The sequence below is a fragment of the Natator depressus genome, chromosome 3, assembly GCF_965152275.1.
Source record: "Natator depressus isolate rNatDep1 chromosome 3, rNatDep2.hap1, whole genome shotgun sequence".
Taxonomy (NCBI): Eukaryota; Metazoa; Chordata; order Testudines; family Cheloniidae; genus Natator; species Natator depressus.
This window is the reverse complement of record NC_134236.1, coordinates 168,244,258-168,264,601: the sequence shown is the minus strand read 5'-3', so window position 1 is coordinate 168,264,601 and position 20,344 is coordinate 168,244,258. Positions and strand designations below refer to the sequence as shown.

Sequence of the window (20,344 nt, the reverse complement as noted above, 5' to 3'; positions counted from 1 at the left end):
GCGCCTGAGGCATGGGTGCCGGAGGGTTCTCCCCATACAGGAGGGGCTCGCCGCTGACAGCTCGATGAGGTCCTTTGCAGCCTCAAAGGTGCCAGGCGTAGAGGGATGATCCGTTATGCCCTCGAGCCCATCGTCCGCACTGAGCTCATTTAGGTCTGGGCTCGGTGGGGCTTGTGCCGCTGGGCTCGCCTGTGTCAGCGCCGGTATCATGGCCTTTTTGCTCTTGTCGGTGCTCGGTGCCTTGGGAGGCGCCAGCCTCCTGTGTGGGGAATGACCATGCCTTCCCTTAGGCTGCACGGGGGGCAGCACTGGGGAGGACGATCGGTGCCGGGGCCTAGCCTGGCGCTCCGGGGCTGACAGTTTACGGTGCTTCACTGGTGCCGGGTCTCCTGACGGCTCCGGGGCACTACGCACAGAGGAAGCCTGAGCCGGCATCGGGTGCTCTGGGCCCGGCAGCTGCAGTGCAATGCGGCCTCCATCAACAGTTGCTTTAGGCGAAAGTCTCTTTCTTTCCTTGTCCTTGGGTTGAACACCTTGCAAATCCTACACCTTTCAGTTTGATGTCTGTCCCCCAGGCAACGTAGATCACGAGTCATGGGGGTCACTAACTGGCATAGGTTTGCGGCATGTGGCGCAAGCCTTGAAGCCGTGGACCTGCGGCATGTCCCGCAGCCCAGGGCCGGTGCTGGAGGCCTCCAAGCACCTAATCACTTAAGTGTTCACAATCTATATGTAAACAAACTCATAACAGCTACTCTAAAGGCTAAGGGACTGCTCTTCTACAAGAGAGAGAGATTGTTCCAACACCACCACGGACGGTAAGAAGGAACTGGAGGGGGTCGGGCAGGTGGGGGTATATATGCGGGGCACAGTGGCGCCACCTGGGGGGCCCACCGGCCCGACGGGAGCTGCTAAGGGAAAAAGTTTCCGACGCTCATGCATGTGGTGCATGCACACCTAATGTGGAATGGACATTAACAAGCACTCAAAGAAGAACATTTATACTGGATCACCACTTTTTCTTACCTCAGCAGTTCATAGATATGACCTTATTGAGACAGATATTCCAGTTGTCCACAGTATCTTTGGGGACTATATTTTATTGTCTCTGTATCATTCTGGGCTAAGGATTGTATGCAACTCCAGGGGGTGGGAAAGGGTTACTATAGCTCCTCCAGGAACTAAAAACAATGGGGTAAGGGGCGGATCAAGGCAAATCACTCAGGCTGTAAACACCTTCAGAGATGATTGCATATACTGGTTCAAAATGGGTTTCATGAGACCAACTAAGAAAAGACTTTTGATATAACCAGCTAAGTTTACACACTCTTGTGGTCTTCCTTTTGATTTAACAAGCTTACAGGATCTTCTGTCCAAGGGGGACCCTGAACCCTTGTGGAAGGATTGGAAAGACTTTGGTTTACTAGAGCACCATAAGACTGATGGATGACCTCTAGTAAGGTTTTTGCATGCATATAGGAATGTTTTTTGTTTTTTATGCTTTCTCTGAAATGCATTAGCCCTAAGAATAAATATGTTTTGCTTTGTGAAGGTTGGTTGGCAACTAGTGTATACTGTTGTAGTAAGTTGTAGAAAGTTAACCATGCATGCTGAACCTTGGTGAGACCTGCTTGGGAAATCAGTGAGGCGTGGAAGGACTATTAGCCTAAAACCCCAGTCTGGAGGGAAAGAGGTATAGGTGTCCAGTGAAGAGAGGCGATGGCTAGGAGCTGGAAACCTTAAATGAATGCTCTCAAGGGACCACTCAGAGAATACTGGAACAGCTAGCCCTGAAACTCTGACACTTGCAGTATGTCATTATTACGCTCTTGCATCCACTCTCCTTTCAATTCCAAGTTCAGTTTAATGGTTGGAATTTCATATACCACTAAGGAGTGATAAATGTACTATTCAATCCAGATTTCCAGACCTAATGGCTCTCAAGATTACAGACTGCTAAAATCCTCTCAAGTGAGACAGGGAAAATGTGAATCCTAGCCTCAATCTCATCTGATTGACATGAATAGTAGTATTAGCTACAGTAAAATCACTTACATATAAACAGATGTGAGCTTAAAGACAATGGATCCAAGCCTGATTTCACTTACAACAACAGTAGCTCCATTCAAGTCAATGAAGTTACATCTGTGTGAGATCAGCCTTGGGCCCATATAGAGACAGAACCAACTGAGAACACGGAGAATTTGTATTCTTTATGCTAGGCTTGTCATTTCAAAATTGAGAGGAGAGGAAGCACATTTCCAACTCCACACAAAAGGTTCTTGAAACTTCTCTCTTATTCCCACATGGGAAGAAAGCAGCAGAGCTCAACACTATTAAAATCACCACTTCTGGCCAAATAGCAAATTACCATCACATATAGGTGTTTTAAATCTATAAGAGGCAGGGTGGATTTGATTTAAATCAAATAGATTTAAATAATTATTTAAATCACTAGTCAGGAAGGCTATTTAATCATAGATTTCTACATAAAAGTGCATTCTTGTTGGTTGTTATAACCTTAATACATATTCTTCAAAACTCAGAGATAGATGTAGGTTTCATTTTTAGAAGGTACACACTATACATTTTTTAAGTGATTTATTTTGAAAACTTTTCAGATTAGTTTTACAGCTATATCAGAAAATGAATGATGATTTGATTATTTCATTTACCAAAGGTAATTGAAGCAGATATGTATGAAGTCATTGGGAGGTGAACTATCTCCAATTCAACAGGTTAATCATTAATATTTGGAGGGTTTTCTTGCCATGCTGTATTAGGAGGAGAACATCACCAAACAGACATTTAAATTATTTTATTTAACTAAAACAACAACATTATGTATTCTGAATTTTTTTCTTCAACAGCAAACATAATATTTTAACAAAACAAGCATATGAACTTTTGATTTTAAACATTCAAGTTTTTTAAAATCAGTTTGTTTTTGTTAAAATTGTGTTTAACTAAAATAGTTAAATGAAATTTAAAAAACAAAACAAAAATTAAATAGACTATGTCAGCCAGGTCAACATGAGAAACTTAAAATATTGGCTTCTGCAGCTAACTCAGTCATCTTCACCTTCAGTTTCTGTTTGTTCATAATCTGGAAAAGAAAAACAAGCTTTTCTGCTTTTTCAGGTCCCAAACAATTTCTCAATTTGGAATGAATTAGTCCAAAGGAAGAAAATATTCTTTCTACACCGGCAGAAGTGAGATTATCACTTCAACAGTCTCTGAATCCAAGTGCTTAAGTGACTTCCACCAGTGAACTGGTGGGACTTTCTTTAAATCATCATCAGTAAACATATATTTCTTGAATGGTTCACCCTTAGCTCTGAAGTTTCTTATAGTTGGCATTATGGAGGGATGATTGCTGGATGTCCATGTCATAGCCAGCTCTTCTTCTTCAGCAGTTAAGGTTTGACCCTGGTACCGAGTATTGAGAATATTTGCAAGAAAATGAGCTGAAGATCGTGCTCGTCCCATTTGCTTTTTTAATGCTTGTAATTTATCTCTGTCATTGCACATTTCTCTTTTTAAGATCTCTCAGTTCCTTCCAAATTTCAACAGCGTCAGCAATAAAACAGCTATTTCCCTGCATTTTGTTCAAGGCTACAGAAATAGGCTTCAGGGTACTCAGCATGTGTTCAACATTTCTCTTAAGCCCAATGTTGAGAACTTTGGTTGGGACAGTGCCATCTATTTTTTCACAATTTTGTTCACAAACTGTCATCAGATTAGGCCGGTTCTCGATATAGTGCTCAAAACAGTCCACTACTGAGTTCCATCGCATGTCTTGTGGGAGAGTTAGCTTGGTTCCTCCCACTTTTTTCAGAGCAGCTGCTGCAAAGTGGTTGTTATGGAAGTATTTTGCAATTTCAACAACATTAGCCTTTATTTCTGGAACACTGAAGTCTTTGGCTAGGAGGTGCATCATATGAGCACTGCAACCATATGTTATTAGCTTGGGATGCTCTTCACTCCCTTCTAAATTTCTTCTCATCAGGGATACATTTGCAGCATTGTCTGTGATCAAGCTGTGTACAAGACATTTGAATTCCCCCCCACCCCAGTTTGTTATAGCTTTTACTGCTAGTTCTTGTAAGTATTCTGCTGTGTGTGCATTTCCTGATGTATCAATTGTTTCTGTAAGGAAGACATTCCCTTCTTCTGTTGTCACACAAGCACATACAACAGGATCATTTTGGACATTGCTCCACCCATCAAGACTCAGGTTAACAATTTCACCCTCTAGACCTTTTGCACACTGCTCAATTTCTCTTTCATACACTTTATCCAGCAATTTGCCTGCGATATCTGCTCTGTTGAGTGGACTGTATCCTGGTCTTAATGACTGAACCATGTTAATAAAGTGTGGGTTCTCAATCATTCGGAAAGGAGAGTTTGTTGCATAAACAAACCAGGCAATTTTTTCATCAATTACCTCTTTTTGTAATCTGCTGGTTCTTATCACAAATCTATCTCTGGTTGTTTCTGGATGGAGATTTTTTTTTCCTTTTTGCTACAGGTATACTGTGGCTATGTGACACACATGATGTGACTGAAACACTAATTGGCAGATAACTCTGAAACTATAGAAACTGATGGTGATCTTGAAGGTGGATAGTCTTCAGAATCTTGTCTGTTGAGGATGGATTCTCCTAAACAAAATAAGTCAATGCAGTTATTTAATTATTATTACCATATTGCTCATTTAATATTACTCATTGCATTCACTGACACTCAGTACCACTTTTAAAGATGAAATTGTAAAAGGAAAATCTGCCTATTTTAGCTATTTTTTATCACAACTGCATCTAAAATGATAGTACCATAGAATAACTATATTTTTTTCTGCAAACATGACAATTCAAGAATAGTCCAGAAGGAATACAGGCCGTCCTTAAGAAAGAAATATGAAATTAAAAAGTTTACCAACCTGAATATCCTGCATATTCAGACATGTTCCTTTCATCATCTTCAATGCAGCTTCCTCCCGAGAAGGAACACTTCTCACGATGTTGTTTCATTCGGGCAACCAGGCCTTGCATTTCTTTGTTGCACTGTTTGCATTTTGCACACATGCGTTCTTACCCACAGGTAGAGGAACTTCATTAAAATATTCCCAAACTGGGTCTCTTTTACAGCGTGCTGCCATTATAGGTTTTCCCTTCTAGTGAGAGAATGGTATGATAGATTTCAAATCAATGAAGGCTACACTCAGAAAGGCCTCAAGACTTCTGGAATATGCTGCTCAAACAGTTTCACTTTTGTTTCTACTGCCTGTCCCTCCCTTCTCACATTTATCTCCAGACTTCTTCTGCTTGTCCAGGTCTATGCTGCCCCCAACAATCTTCTATTCATTGAACTTTTTGAAACTTTGCACTTTCAGAGAGAGGTAAGGGATTGATTCTGTATACACAGATTTGCAGAGGGACAATAGGGTTGAAGTCTGTTATTTCTCACCTCTATTTAATTTAAAAACATTTTTGCTGTTAACAAGCATGTTATCGCTGGAGAGAGAAATTCAGTTTGAAAACTTCAAAACTAGGCATCTCTGATGGTATCTTCTAGACTGAGCACCGAGTCCCATTGGGTAGATAGAAAGATTAATCTAAATCTAGACAGAAGCCCCTGGAACTGCATAAAATTGGGTCCCTAATCCATGAACTATTGGAACTCATTTACAAAACTTTTCTTAAACATTACATGAATATATTCTCATACTACAGAATTAATAATCCCTATTCCATGATGAGATCTCTTTAAGCTATAATGTATCTTTAGATAGATTTTTTTGTGAGGAAAAAGCATTTGATCAAAAAAATCCAATTTCATTGATTTTTATCCACCCTGATAAGAGGTACTTCCTTAGTTATAAACAATGTTAAGGGAGGTCAGATTGTTAGCCTAACCTACTTCAGGCTGAGAATCTACACCCCCCCCCAAAAAAAAACAAACAAAAAACCTATAACTTTAATTAAAAACACTTAGGTGGGATTTAATTATGATATTTAACTCTAAAATTATTAGGCCTTTCCTTACACATCACCACTGTCAAGCTATAAATAGCTGTTACACCTGCACAGCTTCAAATCTAGGTTAGAATTGTGGGTCTTTGGTAAATATATGGATATCTACCAACTCCCCCTTCTTGCTCCCCGCCTGCCCCAGATTTGGGATGAATCAGCCACACAAAAGAAAACACACAGCTCCATTTTAGGAACCAGCAAATGGATGCTGGAAAATAGATTTTTATTTTAGTACATTATGTCTACCTTCAGTTATGGGTAGGCCAGTTAATTGGTGAAAGGGGGTGGAATAGCAACCTTTTCACATCTTTGCTCTTGCTGTCATATGAAACAAGAATAGCTATAAGCAGTTGTATGTTTACGATATTACAGAAAATACTTTTAAAATTAAAAAGTATAAGGTGACAACAAAAGGATACAAGATTTCTTTGATCTAAAAAAGGAAATGGTGTAAAATAATTGTACAACAGGTAAATTTACACACTAATTTTTTTTTTAAAGGTTTTCATAGAACTTTTCAACTGAAAGAAAAATACATCTATTTATCACATCAAGACACTTTTTTAAATTAAAAAAGCTACCTACATCACTTATGTAGTTTCAGAATTAATTCTTAATTTATAGACATCCTTCATTCTCTCAACTTAGCACATGGGTTTGACGAAAAAGATAGCCACTTTCTCTCTCTACATCAAACAAGTATTTTCATGTTTGACTATTTATCAAAGCTATCCTTTTGTTCCACTGAAGTGTCCTTTCAAGCATGGACAGTCTATGATGGAAAATTCATAGAAAAGGGAAACACATACATAACTTCTTTTATGTAAAACAAAGTTAAAATGGTAGCATCTCTGCTAAAACAAAACAGGATTGAGATGATGGTAAAAAAATAAAATCAAGACAGAAGGAGCACAATAGTTGTACCTATACATTCTTAAGCGACATTAAAATGTTAAATACTGTACACAGTTTCAGCGCATGCCCAGAATTTGCCTGCTTTTTAGTTGATAATTTTTTTCCAGTTCGCACAATGCTTGAGCCCGCAGGTTAGCAGCATAAAGGCGTTTCTTCAGCTCAGAGCATTTTTCTTTTGGGAGAGGATAATTCTCCGAATCATTGGATATAGCATTCTCTTTACTTGCACCAAAATGAACCTTCTTTCTTGCTGAAGAGGGAAGTAGCACTTCATCTTAAAGACAGAAACAGTGAAGAAAAGGGCTTTTGACTTTCATTGAATGAGTGTTCCTCAATATTAGTTTATTCATTCATATCAGTGCCAGTCACTTTGCAGAGGGGAACCTAATCTGGATCTAAGTTAACACATGTATTAAGTAGAGTAACTGCCAAACAGCTTTATTTGAATCAATAGAGTCAGATGCTGTTCATATGTAATTCGCACTTTTGAGTTTCCAACTAATGCCATCCTTTGCCTCCCCACCCACTCAGCTTATTTAGGGGACAGTTATATAGGATACAAAAGCCCTGTTTAACACGACAGTGCTATAGGTTACTGGAGGTTGTAATTTTACTTAAGACCTAAGATAGAAAGGGCTGTAGAGACTTACTTTTGTTTGGTTTAGTCATCTCTTTACAGAGAGCACACAAAAAGAGGAGAGTACCTTTATTTTGCAGAAGAGCAAGGATACAGATAGCAGTGATACAATGAATCAAAATAAAGGTGGAGGGTGCTGGATAGTGAAAGATGTTTAGTTTCCAAGTTCAGTACTCAATTATAGAAACTCTTGATGGCTTGAGTGTTGCAGCGAAGTATAGGATAAAACAGCTACATAACTCAGAGGCCTGACCTATGTACTGACACTAGTTGAATCAGGACTAGTCAATATTAATGTACTGAGAACACTTTACCTACCCCTCTATGCCACAACAAATGACATTCTATTTCAGAAAAAAAGTCACCGAGGAGTACTCAGTATCTTCTGAAAATGTAAGGGATGTTTTTCCCTGGTGCAGGTAAGCCATGTGTACCTCTACACATTTTTGTCTTTAAATGATAGCATAGCTTGCAGACTTCTTGAGAACGAGGGCAGAGTTCACATTTGACCATTTTACACTAGCAGCAGTTTAGTTGTAATGCAGTGATTCAAGAACTCAATTTTGCTCAGCCATGCTTCCATAATAAAGTCCCAGCTCTGCATGGTTTTGCAGAAAACTTGTTTGATTCTCAAACCACAGGGAGTGAGAAGGTCTTAGTAAGCAACCTGCCTAAACATGATGGATTCTGCAGGAAGCCTCTGCCAGTGCAGAAACCTAGTGGTAATCGCAACAACTGAATTTAGTCCTGAAAGAAAATACTAGGGGGCTTAATAGGGGAAAAACCTCCTAGTTAGCATTTTTCTTAAAGTTAAAACCCACGCAAGATAGTAGAGCTATAAGAAAACAGCGATTGATTTATCTGGTAGTGTGAGGTAACTGGAACAGAGTTTCAATGTTACTCTGATTTTTCTGTGATTGATGTAAAACTAGGTCCTTTGTAAGAGTAATAAAACTGAGCTTAGTGAGATAGGGAAGGTAGAGACCTGCCTTCTAGCTAGGTCTGTTCTACAGCAAGCAAACTCTTTATAAGAGAAAGTTAAAAACCATGAAAGATGCAGAGGATATTAAATTACGAATTGTCACATTATAGCATAACTAAGTAAACCTGAATGATTACAAAGAGGAGGATAGGAGCTGGGGACGGCAAGGGGACGAAAGAGAAGCAGGACACCTCTTGCAGGCTTCTTCCACAGTTATGTCAGGAAAGGGAGAGCATCAGAAAGTAGTAATATTGCAAGAGGCAAGGGATTAATAGGCAGACAATTAGACGTTAAAACAACGCTATTTTGAGTGATTAAGCTGAAGCAGCATATGACAGCTAGAACCAGGCTTGTAGAAGACTACTTCATGTGGAATGATGATAGTGTGGGCATTGGATCAGTGTCTCCTATATCCCAAGTGAATACTCTAAACAACTTGGCTAGGAGTTTGAGGGAGGTAATCCTCCTCCTACCCCTTCTACCCCCCAGCTATTTTCTGTAAGCTTGCTTATGGGGACCCAATCTGGAGAGCAAACAGACCATAGTTAGGTTTCAGAGTAACAGCCGTGTTAGTCTGTATTCGCAAAAAGAAAAGGAGTACTTGTGGCACCTTAGAGACTAACCAATTTATTTGAGCATAAGCTTTCGTGAGCTACAGCTCACTTCATCGGATGCATACTGTGGAAAGTGTAGAAGATCTTTTTATATACACACAAAGTATGAAAAAATACCTCCTCCCACCCCACTCTCCTGCAGGTAATAGCTTATCTAAAGTGATCACTCTCCTTACAATGTGTATGATAATCAAGGTGGGCTATTTCCAGCACAAATCCAGGGTTTAACAAGAATGTCGGGGGTGGGGGGTAGGAAAAAACAGGGGGAAAATAGGCTTGAATAGAGACTGGGAGTGGCTAAGTCATTATGCAAGGTAACCTAAGTTAATTGTATCCAATTTGCAAATGAATTCCAATTCAACAGTTTCTCACTGGAGTCTGGATTTGAAGTTTTTTTGTTGTAATATAGCAACTGTCATGTCTGTAATCGCGTGACCAGAGACACTGAAGTGTTCTCCGACTGATTTATGAATGTTATAATTCTTGACATCTGATTTGTGTCCATTTATTCTTTTACGTAGAGACTGTCCAGTTTGACCAATGTACATGGCAGAGGAGCATTGCTGGCACATATCACATTGGTGGATGTGCAGGTGAACGAGCCTCTGATGGTGTGGCTGATGTGATTAGGCCCTGTGATGGTGTCCCCTGAATAGATATGTGGGCACAGTTGGCAACGGGCTTTGTTGCAAGGATAGGTTCCTGGGTCAGTGGTTCTGTTGTGTGGTATGTGGTTGCTGGTGAGTATTCGCTTCAGGTTGGGGGGCTGTCTGTAGGCAAGGACTGGCCTGTCTCCCAAGATTTGTGAGAGTGTTGGGTCATCCTTCAGGATAGGTTGTAGATCCTTAATAATGCGTTGGAGGGGTTTTAGTTGGGGGCTGAAGGTGACGGCTAGTGGCGTTCTGTTATTCTCTTTGTTAGGCCTGTCTTGTAGTAGGTGACTTCTGGCTCTATCAATCTGTTTCTTCACTTCCGCAGGTGGGTATTGTAGTTGTAAGAATGCTTGATAGAGATCTTGTAGGTGTCTGTCTCTGTCTGAGGGGTTGGAGCAAATGCGGTTGTATCGCAGAGCTTGGCTGTAGACGATGGATCGTGTGGTGTGGTCAGGGTGAAAGCTGGAGGCACGTAGGTAGGAATAGCGGTCAGTAGGTTTCCGGTATAGGGTGGTGTTTATGTCACCATCGTTTATTAGCACTGTAGTGTCCAGGAAGTGGATGTCTTGTGTGGACTGGACCAGGCTGAGGTTGATGGTAGGATGGAAATTGTTGAAATCATGGTGGAATTCCTCAAGGGCTTCTTTTCCATGGGCCCAGATGATGAAGATGTCATCAATATAGCGCAAGTAGAGTAGGGGCGTTAGGAGACGAGAGCTAAGGAAGCGTTGTTCTAAGTCAGCCATAAAAACGTTGGCATGCTGTGGGGCCATGCGGGTACCCATAGCAGTGCCGCTGATCACTATGGATGTAGAAGCCCTCTACACCAACATTCCACACAAAGATGGACTACAAGCCGTCAAGAACACTATCCCCGATAATGTCACGGCTAACCTGGTGGCTGAACTTTGTGACTTTGTCCTTACCCATAACTATTTTACATTTGTGGACAATGTATACCTTCAGGTCAGTGGCACTGCTATGGGTACCCACATGGCCCCACAGTATGCCAACATTTTTATGGCTGACTTAGAACAGAGACTGAATAGAGACTGGGAGTGGCTAAGTCGTTATGCAAGGTAACCTATTTCCCCTTGTTTTTTCCTACCCCCCCACCCCTGACGTTCTTGTTAAACCTTGGATTTGTGCTGGAAATGGCCCACCTTGATCATCATACACATTGTAAGGAGAGTGATCACTTTAGATAAGTGATTACCTGCAGGAGAGTGGGGTGGGAGGAGGTATTTTTTCATACTTTGTGTGTATATAAAAAGATCTTCTACACTTTCCACAGTATGCATCCGATGAAGTGAGCTGTAGCTCACGAAAGCTTATGCTCAAATAAATTGGTTAGTCTCTAAGGTGCCACAAGTACTCCTTTTCTTTAGGCCATAGTTAGAGGATCAGGCCCTGCATAAGTGACTTAGGTGGAAGAATACCTATCTTTTCCTGGTTTGTGCACCACACTGGGGCTTAGGCATCCAGGTAGTTGGTATGCTGCTGCTGCCGCCAAGCACATGCCCAGAGACAACATAGGCACCTAGGGAACTTTTATGGCAAAAAATGCAGGTGCCTACAGAATGAAGGGGGAGCTTATGGGTCTCTGAACCACAACAGTGCCTGATTCAGAAAATTGATTTAGGTGCCTAAATTCCACAATCTAGCTTTAAATTGTTATGCAAGATATTGTACCATGTCTGTTTTTTAGATTGGATTTGGAAAATTACTGCTCTTTATTCTAAATCAGCTGAGGTTTCTACCAAGTATAATTTGACTCATTTGGTTGCAAGTTCAGTGTATATTAGACTATCTGAACTATGAGCCACCCTTAAGATCAGTGGAAAAAAGGTAGTGTAAATGCCTTTTCTTTTAAAGCCATCCATGAAATGAAGGCTGAGTGGTCATAAGACATGCCTTATGTTTTATTGAAGACTAAAATTTTAAAGCTAGATCATAATTACATGGATCTGATTTCACAATCTGCTCCAAAACTGAATTACTAATGTTCTGAAACCTAGAACTAGCTAGAGAAAGTAAATTCATAACTTTCCAGCAATTCATACTGACACCCTTCCCTTCTCATCATTTCTGATGTTCAGGTTCAATAAATATTGACAGCAGCAGATGTGATCTCCTTGTAGAGCAGTTTTTCTTCATTCCATGTGACACTTTAAAAAAGTGCTCAAGTTTCTGTTCAAAACCATTACAGAAGTTTATGTAGTTTGTTTGGTAAGATGGGACTTTTCATGGCATGCAGAATGTCAAGGGCATCCTCATGGCTGTGCCAATCTGTGTTTACTAGTTCAAGTGGCTGTCTGTTTATTCTCATACCTGGGCTTTTTGCACCTGCCAATATCCTCTGTTCCTTGAATAGGTTGTAGTTTTTCATCAAGTTCTCAGCCCTGTTTTGAAATGAGATAAGTTAATAAACCATTTCTACAGCAAACAATCTTAAAGTTTAACCTAGGTTAAACTGTAATACCTAGCAAGTTTATCTTCTGCCAGTCTCTCACGAACACATAGCTCCCGCTCCCTCTCTGGAAGTAAGCATATGAAGAAAGTTAACACAGATTTCTGGTGTTTTCCAAACAGGAGAGGCCTGGTCAAGACAGATTTTCATGTAGAAAAGCAGGTAATCACTGAAGTGTCAAGCCCCTAAATTTCTGCTTTGTTGCTCTAGGTAGCAAAGTAGCACACTTGCTGTGTAGAGAAACAGGTTCTCTCAGCCCATGCTCTTCATGGGATATGGCAGTGACTGGACACGAAGGAGTTTAAGTGATGCATAACATTCTTCCATCATGGAATCCTCATACTGCTTTAAAATACCAATCATGCCCTGAGAGAGTCTTGTTTTCTAGTCTATCATGCATGGCTGGCTGAAGCTATACTAGTGTTCAGTCCTGCCATTTTGCACAGACACTTTATTTTAGCTGTGCCATATGCAGGGCTTGATTTTCAAAATAGATGTTCCGATTGTGGCACAATATAAGTTAACTGCATGCAGCTAAAGATGGCAAGTACAACTCAAGTGTTATCCATTACATAAATCCAGTTAGTTAAAGAACTGGCCATATAGCTTCACTGCTAATGAGCTCTATTGACAATTGCTGTTTTGTAACAGTTTTGGATATTCCTCCAATGGACAGTCTCCAAAGACACACACCCCACTTTTTAAAGTTGTGCCACATCACAACCTCCAATAATTTTCATAGATTGTAGCTAACACTAATTGTGCATTTATACAGAGTAAGGATCCAAATCTGTTGGGCAACTGCATATTCACATTATAGAGCCAGTGCAGAGTAAAATGTTACCATCTTGATTTGGTAGCATTCCATGCATTTTACCCTGTATGGCTACACATTGTTCAGGACAGCAGATTCAGGCCCCACGTTCTGTAGGTTTTGGTAACCTTTGCTTGCTATGAACAGCCTTCTCTATCCCCCACAATCCCAACCTAGGTTTCTACTCCTGGATTAGACCACCAGGTAAGGTTTAATTAAATACAAAAGAGAAAGTGGTAGTTTTAAAAGTCTGACAGGCTGCATCTACAATCTGGACTACCCCCTCATAGGCTTTCAGACCAGTCTGATTAACCTCCCCACTCCCAGAATGGAATTTCATACGTTCCAGTTGTTGCTCTCTCTCTTTTATGGCTCGTTCTCTCTCCTGCAACTGTTGTTCCTTCAGTTTTAGCTCATTTACTGCAGTGCCTGAATGCTGCAGCCTTTCTGGCTCTGTTGATCTTCGTCCTCTCCTCTCCGAGAGGTTTCTCTGCTCTTCTACCACCAAGTCAGCTATCAAGGGATTCTGTAGAATTTCTTCAACAGAGGGTCGACAGTAGTCCTTAAAAGAAACAAGCCAAGGAAAGAGTGTGACAGTGTCAGTTTAAGAAGTTTAGGACACCAATTTCCTTCTTAATCGAGGAAAAACTGTACAAGTTCCATCCTACAGTAAAATTAAAGCTCTGAAATGCTTTAAGTATCAGATTGAAGTATTAGTGAAAACAGCAGTCAATTCCTACCTTTAAATTCAGCATCTTTTTAAGAAGTTCATTCAACTGATCTGAATAACGATAGGGTATTCGTCTGAACTTCCCTTCCTTTATCTTCTCTGCCAACTCCTTTTGGTTATAAGCTGTAAATGGAGGCCTGAAGAAGAGTATTTATTTTCTTAAAGGCTCTTTTCACTGTTTAACTGGAAAGGTGTTAAAGGGTTTTCATTGTGTTTGAGGAAAAAAAAAATCTCCATTTACCACTTCAATCAAGGTTCTTCTAGTGTCTAGAAGAGAGCTGGTTTTTGATTTTTAAAATATTTTGAAAACAAAACAGTTTGTTGGATTAAGATTTTAGACAAACTTTATAGTCACATACTATAACTGAAGTGTAAGTAGTCTCACAGCATTTATCTTTATACTTACGAGAGTGCACATAGCTCATATAGCAAGCATCCTAGAGACCAGATGTCTGATTTTTCGTTATACGACATGCGGTTCATTTGTTCCTAAGAAAGAGAAGCCTTTATTTAAAATGTGTTATCAGGAAGGTGTACAGCAATTCATTTACAATAATGCAGCAGAACCAAGTTCTCCATGAAGGACCAGCTAATAGTTGTGCAACCTACTAAATTATCACTGGTGAGTTTGCAGTTTAATTCACAATAGCTACTTCAAGCTAGTACAATTCAGAATATAGAAGATATTACAGCAATAACCGAGCTGGAGTAAAGCTTTATTCAAACTGCATCAGTTTTTGATCAGTACAAATGCAAGACATTATATAGGGAAAACAAACTTCCATTAGAGTCTGCACATAGAGCACAGAAGCAAAGGAGAAGTAGTGAGCTTTGACATGACCTTGCAGGATTTTCACTCCCAAGTCTATGCGCCACAGAGGACAAGAACCCTTGTAGATCAATCATTTGAAGAAGGTAGAGTACCCTACTCCATCACTGCAGCAACACTGATGCATTACTATGCAGATGTGAGAAGACAAGAATCAAGTAGAAGTCAGTGCCAAGATACCAAGGCAGATACTTCAGAAATGTCGTCTTGTTAGGTCTACCCCCTGCAAGTCACAAGGATGGTAATAAACGATACCTCGTAAGAGGTCTGTTCTCCCAGGGAGAAGAGCTGGAGCAGTAGCCATGATGGAGGTTCTTAAGAGCTTCACATCAATTGTAGTCAAGAACTAAGAATGCTGTCTTTGAAAGGATCTACTTCAGATGGTGAGCAATGACCAGTGCACAGTTCTAATTTGTGCTGGACTCAGGAACAGCAGCCTTCAAAAGTAAAATATCAGGAGGCAAGGGAGCTATTCCAGCCTCATTCTGAGAAAGAAATAGGAATGAGAATTCTACAGATGTTCTCTTTGAACACATGGATTTGAGAGAAAGGTGTTGTGGATTTATTAAGTATGCACAATAGTCTGATGGCAGTGGTCCTCAACTTGTTCTATACCACAAAAAGAACAGGAGTACTTGTGGCACCTTAGAGACTAACAAATTTATTAGAGCATAAGCTTTCGTGGGCTACAGTCCACTTCATCAGATGCACAGACTGGAAAATATAGTAAGAAGATTACACACACGCAGTGGAAGTTGCCATACAAACTGTAAGAGACTAATTATACCATGTAACAGAAAAAAGTTTTGGAACTCCCCATCACTACCCTCCCTACACAGAGGAGAGAGAGAACGAACACAAATCCCTGAGCACATTTTCAACCCAGTTCAGATGGCGGGGAAGTCCACAACCCCCAGGTTGAGAACCCATCCTATAGCTAACACACCAGAAAGAGTACAACACTTAGTTTATGAAAATTTACAGTCCAAAAAACTTGATGCTTAAGTCATATCAAACCCGAAAGTCAGTCATATACAAGACCATTCTGATATATGATGCAGAATTGTTGCAGGCAAGTTCCCCCCTCCCTCCCCCAAACACAAGTTTTAAAGGTCTGTCCCTGGTTAAAAAGGAGTTGGCTACAGGAATTAAGATTTAGTTATAGGTTTCATTAACTAAAAACTTTTAAAGATGTTGAGGAACTCTGTTAAAAAGCCAGGTGTTGCAGAAGAAACCAGGATCTTGGAACACTTACTGGAGACATGTAATATGGAGTGCCAACAAATGTTTTAGCAAAACTGGTATCATGGTGCAATATTCTAGCCAATCCAAAGTCTCCAAGTTTCACATTGTGCTTGCTATCTAGAAAAATATTTGCTGGTTTTAGGTCACGGTGCAACACAGTGTGGCCACCATCACTCCGTCTATGACATTCCTTCAAGGCCAGGGTCAACTGAGTCAACATGCGGAGAACAAAGTCTTCCTCTAAGTAGTGTCTAGGAAAGGAGAAGAAGTTAATTTAGAGTAATATAGATCTTGTAAGGTTTCAGAGTAGCAGCTGTGTTAGTCTGTATCCACAAAAAGAAAAGGAGTACTAGTGGCACCTTAGAGACTAACAAATTTATTTGAGCATAAGCTTTCATGAGCTACAGCTCACTTCATCGGATGCATGCAGTGGAAAATACAGTGGGGAGATTTTATATACACAGAACATGAAACAATGGGTGTTATCATACCATCACTCTGGTTACAGTGTGTATAACACCCATTGTTTCATGTTCTGTGTATATAAAATCTCCCCACTGTATTTTCCACTGCACGCATCCGATGAAGTGAGCTGTAGCTCATGAAAGCTTATGCTCAAATAAATTTGTTAGTCTCTAAGGTGCCACAAGTACTCCTTTTCTTTTTATAGATCTTGTAAATACAGTAAATAGAGAAAGTATACAAGTCACCCTCTAATTAACTATTTGTTCCCATCTTAGGGTTTTGTACTACCACCCATGGCTATAGTATCCTTGCATGGTAGATGTTAAGGAAATAGCAGTAACACAGAGGGCTAGATCCAAAGAGTAATGCGAGTGTTGCAACAGTGCTAACTTTTATGTACATTCCCATCCAGTGGAATCCACAACCTCAAGTTAGGCACCTAGGCTCCCAGGCTCCCACTGCATGGAGAGAGTTAGATACCCAAGAATAGGATTTACAAAAAAAGCCAGCACACTGGGCAGAGATAGCATTACCTGTTGGAACTGCTTAAGCTGAGGAGAGGGGTGAGTCTTAATCCACACTCCTCAAAGGGATTTAGGTGTCTAACTCTTCCAAGAGGGAAATGTCCATCTCTGCTTGGGATTCTCAGCAGTGAGCTCTCTCCTGGAGTTAGTTTGTTTTTTTTTAAAAAACACACCCAAGAAATGCCAGGGAAAGGGGAGTGAACTTCCCTTATAGTATTTAGCCCACTTGTTAGAGCATTCACCTGGGATGTGGGAGACCTTGCATTATGTGAAGAGGAAATTTGAACTCCCACCTCTCAGGTGAGTGTCCAAACCACTGGGCTATGCTGGTGTGGGTTGCTCTCTCCTATTGTTTTTATACTGTGGACTGCTTCAATTAAATAGTCATTGGGCCAGAGAGAATGACTAGTCCAGTGGTTAGGGCACTCCCCTGAGAGGTGGGAAACCCAAGTTCAAATCCCTTCTCCACATCAGGCAGAGGGAGAATTGAACCCAAATCTCATCCCTGGGCTAATGGAGGCCACCTCTCAACTATTGGTGGGAGTTTAAGCAACCTCAGAGCACACCTATGAATTAGGTGCTGCCAACAAGATATGCAGGGCAATGCTTCAGGGCTTGGCACTTAAACACTGGTCTTATACCTTAGAACAATACAACTGTGAGCATGCTCACTGGCAGAAAAAAAACTTAGATGTCTTGGGGCTTTAGGCAGCAGCTGAATAGGGGTTTTGAAGACCTCAGTAGCACCAAAATATTGGCCTTGGGGATTAAGCTCAGAGCAACTAGTGGACTCCATGACGTTTTGGCACCTTTTGGGAATTAAAAATGCCACAGTGTATAGGGATTTTGTTTTAAGGCATTAATTTCCTTTTTTTAGTGGTATATACTGGACACAAGAGAATCAGTGTTGATAGCCATTCTTATGATGGAAAGGCCTTTTCAAAGATGACAGTTGGGCAGCATTTCCCATAGAGGGTCAGACTCTGGGGTCACCTAATCCCATATGGAAGTGGGCCCCACAGCCATCCCATTTTTGGGACAGAAAATCCATTCCTTTCTCCCCCTTTTGTAAGTATCACACAGCAAAACCTAGAAGATAATTGGCCCATGTAGAACAATTCAAGTGATTTATTTCAGTTTTGCATCCTGGGACATTTAACACACAGCATGGAGGAGCTGTCAAGGTCACCCACTCTAAAGTGCTCTGGGACTTGTATGGTTAGAGCCAAGTCAGACAAAGTTATATTAAAATTCTGTTTGAGCTGAAGCAGTAAGTTCTGTTAGGATAGTTTCACCACTTCTCTTATAGATAGTTCTCACATCTAGAGGCAAGTGGACTCAAGAGAAAAAAATTAAAGCACATTCTAAAACCCACAAGACAGGAAAGGGGCTTTGAGGCAGGTTTAATATATTTGAACTTGCTTTTAATGACAGTTTACCAAATTTCTTCTTAGTTTTACTTTAAATCCCTGCAATAGTGACTATTCCAGTGTGTGTGTGGTACCTCAGTTTTTCTGTATCTTATCAACAGAAGTCAGTTTAGCACAACTTCCACTAAATTATATCTTTTAAAAAAAACCTTCTTATACTTTAAGGAGAGACTTGAGAGTATTTAGAAGTTTGAGGTGATTAAATGTATCAAACGCAAGTTTCTAATGGATTACAAAGAGATGCATTTTGATTTAGCTTAATTCTGGTAAATGCTCCGGTTATTTATATGGGAGAGCATGAGATCCCCATGAACAGATTTCACATGCCTTTCCTTTGTACATCTTGCAATTAGACTAGCCAGGTCACCTCCTTCACAATACTCCATCACGATGTACAGGGTTGTGTTGGTTCTGTCAATGATGCGATCATAATACCGGACAATGTTTGGGTGTTTCAGCTCCCGGAGTAAATTCACTTCCGAAACAAGCATTTGTTTCTCGGCTTCGGTCATAGAGCCATAGTCAAGCTCTTTCCAAACTAAGACCTGAAAGACAGCGGACACCGCGACTAGCGGACAAAACACGAATGCTCCCACTAGGGACAGCTTGTCAAGCCGAGACACAAGCTAACTGCCCAGCTAGCAGCGCTTGACGAGCCGGCGGAGACGAACACGGGGCAGCCCCTGTCCCAGCCCGGCCGAGCGACGGGCAGCTTCACATTGCAGAGCAGCCGCCCCGACTCACCTCCCACGAGCCGGCCCGTGGGGTGCTGCGTGTCCCCGCTCCAGCGGATCCGCCTCACCCCTAACCCCCGGGGGGGCCAGCAGCGAGCCCCCGAACCCGCAGGGGCCGAGCTCGGGGAGCGCAGTCCCAGCCAGGCCTCCAGAGCCCGCCCGTGGGGGAAGCGCCGCTGCCGGGCGCCGCCAGAGGCAGCAGGGGGCTGGCCCGCCGTCAGACGGCGACCAGCCGGAGCCGCCGACGAGGCGAGATAACCGCCCCGGGCAGCAGAGAGGTGCGGGGCCATCGGAGCCCGCAGCGCCGGGGCACGCGCGCGGCCCCCGACCGCTCACCTTGCCGTCCGCCCGGCGCCGCACCTTCTGGCACTTGCCGTAGGAGCCGGCGCCGATGGTGAGCAGCACCTCGTAGTCCTCGGGCCGGCTCGGCATGGCGCCGCGACACGTTGAAGCGCGGCCAACAGAACAGCGACTACGCAGCTACCTGTCGCCGTCGTTTAAACGCGCCGCCCCCGCCGCCCATTGGCCCGGCGTTGCAGCTCCACCCGCCCTCCCATTGGCTACTCTTCTGTAAACAATGCACGCTGCGTAACGGCCGTTACCACTGCTAGGCAACCAGGGCGGTGCGAGGTGGGGCGCGACGCGAGGAGGGATCCGAAGACTTAGTTCCACCCCCTTTTCACGTCTCTCCGCGGGCACCGCCCCCTCCTCTCCGGAGCAAGCGGACACGGCCCATCGACTGAGTGTAGTGTGGGAACCTGCTCCCTGGAGCAATGTGCTGCCTGCAGCAGTTACTGATGCGTTACCCATTGTAGAAAACTGCTGCCTGATGAAGCAAATTCCTACACATAACAGTTTGTCCCCTGCACTCTTCTATTGTCCCCCGCACTCAGGGCAGAACTAAGTATTATCTAAACAATCCCTGACAGGTGTTTGTCTAACCTGCTCTTAAAAATCGCCAATGATGGAGATTCCACAACCTCCCTAGGCAATTTACTCTCGTGATTCGCAGGGGTATTTCATAGAATCATAGAATATCAGAGTTGGAAGGACCCTCAGAGGTCATCTAGTCCAACCCCCTGCTCAAATCAGGACCAATCCCCAACTAAATCATTCCAGCCAGGGCTTTGTCAAGCCTGACCTTAAAAACTTCTAAGGAAGGAGATTCCACCACCTCCCTAGGTAACGCATTCCAGTGTTTCACCACCCTCCTAGTGAAAAAGTTTTTCCTAATATCCAACCTAAACCTCCCCCACTGCAACTTGAG

General features: G+C 42.0%; 1 protein-coding gene across 2 annotated transcripts; it reads right to left on the bottom strand.

The window, feature by feature from the left end:
• Positions 1 to 6,192: 6,192 nt before the first annotated feature.
• On the bottom strand, positions 6,193 to 19,579 carry NEK2 (NIMA related kinase 2). 2 transcript variants are annotated; one of them, XM_074947127.1, is made up of 9 exons: positions 19,414 to 19,579; positions 18,779 to 18,888; positions 15,935 to 16,175; positions 14,257 to 14,339; positions 13,861 to 13,987; positions 13,463 to 13,682; positions 12,319 to 12,373; positions 12,168 to 12,238; positions 6,193 to 7,224 (listed from the first exon to the last, which is right to left on the bottom strand). In XM_074947127.1, the coding sequence occupies exons 1-9, from the start codon at positions 19,507 to 19,509 to the stop codon at positions 7,007 to 7,009; spliced, it is 1,221 nt and encodes a 406-aa protein (XP_074803228.1). In that variant the 5' UTR covers positions 19,510 to 19,579; the 3' UTR covers positions 6,193 to 7,006. The 2 variants fall into 2 exon arrangements, with proteins under 2 accessions (XP_074803228.1, XP_074803227.1); XM_074947126.1 differs by having other exon boundaries at positions 6,194 to 7,224; positions 18,671 to 18,888.
• Between the last annotated feature and the right edge of the window lie 765 nt (positions 19,580 to 20,344).